Raw genomic sequence first — 2,604 nt, forward strand, 5'->3', positions numbered from 1 at the left:
ACAAGGTTTTTTTAATGTAGATCCACAGAATATTGTAATAAGTGTTTCAGTGTGAACAGGTATGGTATAATAAATTATGGGATTTATCTATTTTATTTTTACTTTCATCATATTTTGCTTTGGATTTGATACCCCCAAATTCGAAGCTATCTCATTACAACCCTTCCTTTTCATAACCTATCATACTTTCATAAATCAGAGTCCATTTTCTGTAGGTAGTTTTTGAACCCAGCCAACAGTGGGTATTTTGCTAGTATATACCGGGTTTTGAATAAATCCTGTTACATTTTTATTTTTATAAATTTATGTATTATTATTGATTGTAACTAACATTTGAGTACGTCTAATTAATACTTATATATTGCAGATACAATATTGACTCCTGAGAAAATCCTAAATTATAAGTACAACCCAATGGAAGGAAAAAGAAATGAAATCTCAGTTTTGCTGCGCGCGGGTCGCAACCAAACTGACATTGCAAAACTACTAAACGTCAGTATAATGACTCTCTATCGTGTTGCCCAACATCTGAATAACTCGGAGACCCTCAAGGATCGACCTCGATCAGGAAGGCCTTAAAAAATTAGGCGTGGAACCATCAAAAAGGCCTTTGAAAATGATCCTGAGCTGAAAATGACAAGACTGGCACAAAAGATGAAGATTTCTGTATCCACAGTGTCCAGGGTGGTCAAGAGCATGGGAGGAAAGAGTCTAAGACGTTCCAAGAAACCCCTCTTGAGTGCTGCAATGATTCATAAACGTCTGGAGAGGAGCACCCACCTGTTGAATGACTTAAAGAGCCACGGGAATCGTATCCTCATTTTCTCCGATGAAAAAACATTCACTGTCGATCCAGTCTTCAACAGGCAGAACGACTGGGTCGTAAGCTTTGGGAATGATGTCTCTAACCACAAGAGAGTGTCAACCACCAAGCATCCAGCATCTGTCATGATGCTTGGGGTCGTAGCATCCAATAGGGAGAAGATGCCCCCGGTGTGGTTTGAACAGGGATACAGGCTAACCTCCGCTGTTTACAAAGACATTTTGGAAACTAAAGTTCTTCCATGGGTTAAAAAGATTACCAAGAAAGCAGATTACGTGTTCCAGCAGGACGGCGCACCCGCACACACCGCCAAAATTGCGTAGAACTGGTTAGAGACTAACATGAGCTTCTGGCCCAAAGACTTTTGGCCTCCACAGTCGCCAGATTTGAACCCCCTTGATTTCAGTGTGTGGGCGCATATTGAGGCAAGGGCCTGTAAGACCCGCCACAGTAACACAAATGAGCTGAAAGCCTCTGTGAACCGAGCATGGGCGTCCATGAAGAAGGACTACGTCAGGAAGGCCTGTAAGAGTTTCCTACCTCGGTTGGAACGTGTCATTGCCGCCAAAGGTGGCCACATTGAATGATATGATGCCTTGTATACTAATAAATCACTGTGTAACCAAACTTGTTTAATTCTACCCAAAATGACGTACCAGGCTTAATTTGAATAGGAAAATCTACAATGTAACAGGACTTATTCAAAACCCGGTATATATATATATATATATATATATATATATATATATATATATATATATATATATATATATATATTTGATTATATATATATGTATATATGTATATATATATATATATATATATATATATATATATATATATATATATATATAATATAAAGCTGAATGTCTTGTGTGCGTGTGTGTGTGTGTCTAGTCACGAATAGGCTCCTATATGGTTGACTATTTTAAAAAACTGATTACATATAATGATAGAAGATGTATCGAGACACAGGAATGGGTATGTTTGATCTGGCAGAACGGTGGTTCATTAAAATTGTGGGGTCTGCGTTCGCGCCTGGTCCACAAAGTATGGAAATATAAAATTTAAAAATTAAAAAAAAAAACGTTTAAAAGTGTTTTTGATGTAGATGTACATAATAATACTTTGATAAGTATGTTTTAACTTAAATAGGGATGGTATAATAAAATTGTGGGGTCTGCGTTCGTGCCTGGCCTCCATAGAATGGAAATAGGCACAAACTTTAATAAAGACTTTTCATATCTATCTGCGTAAGTATACTTTGATAATTATGTTTCAGTTTGAAGAAATATGGTATAATAAAATTATGGGGTGTTCGTTTGCGCCTGACCTTCATAGAATGGAAATATGTCACAAAGTTTAACAAGGTTTTTTAATATAGATCCACAGAATATTGTGATAAGTGTTTCAGTGTGACCAGGTAATGGTATAATAAATTATGGGGTTTATCTATTTTATTTTTACTTTCATCATATTTTGTCTTGGTTTTGATACCGTCAAATTCAACCCAAATTTACAACCCTTCCTTTTCATAACCTATCATACTTTCATAAATCAGAGTCCATTTTCTGTAGGCTGTTTTTGAACCCAGTCAACGACGGGTACTTTTGCTAGTGTGTGTGTATGTATGTATGTATATATATATATATATATATATATATATATATATATATATATATATATATATATATATATATATATATATATAAACTGTTTTACGTGACTGAAATCGGGAGTAAGCCGTTTTATTTAGACACGTGATTATCACAAACAATGGC

General features: G+C 35.5%; 1 protein-coding gene across 1 annotated transcript; it reads left to right on the forward strand.

Moving 5' to 3' along the window:
• Positions 1-633: 633 nt before the first annotated feature.
• On the forward strand, positions 634-1,146 carry LOC145247808 (uncharacterized). The gene has a single exon (XM_080109442.1). The coding sequence runs from the start codon at positions 634-636 to the stop codon at positions 1,144-1,146; it is 513 nt and encodes a 170-aa protein (XP_079965568.1).
• The last annotated feature ends 1,458 nt before the right edge of the window (positions 1,147-2,604 follow it).

The sequence above is a fragment of the Euprymna scolopes genome, chromosome 26, assembly GCF_053919585.1.
Source record: "Euprymna scolopes isolate OS-2025 chromosome 26, ASM5391958v1, whole genome shotgun sequence".
NCBI classification, from domain to species: Eukaryota; Metazoa; Mollusca; class Cephalopoda; order Sepiida; family Sepiolidae; genus Euprymna; species Euprymna scolopes.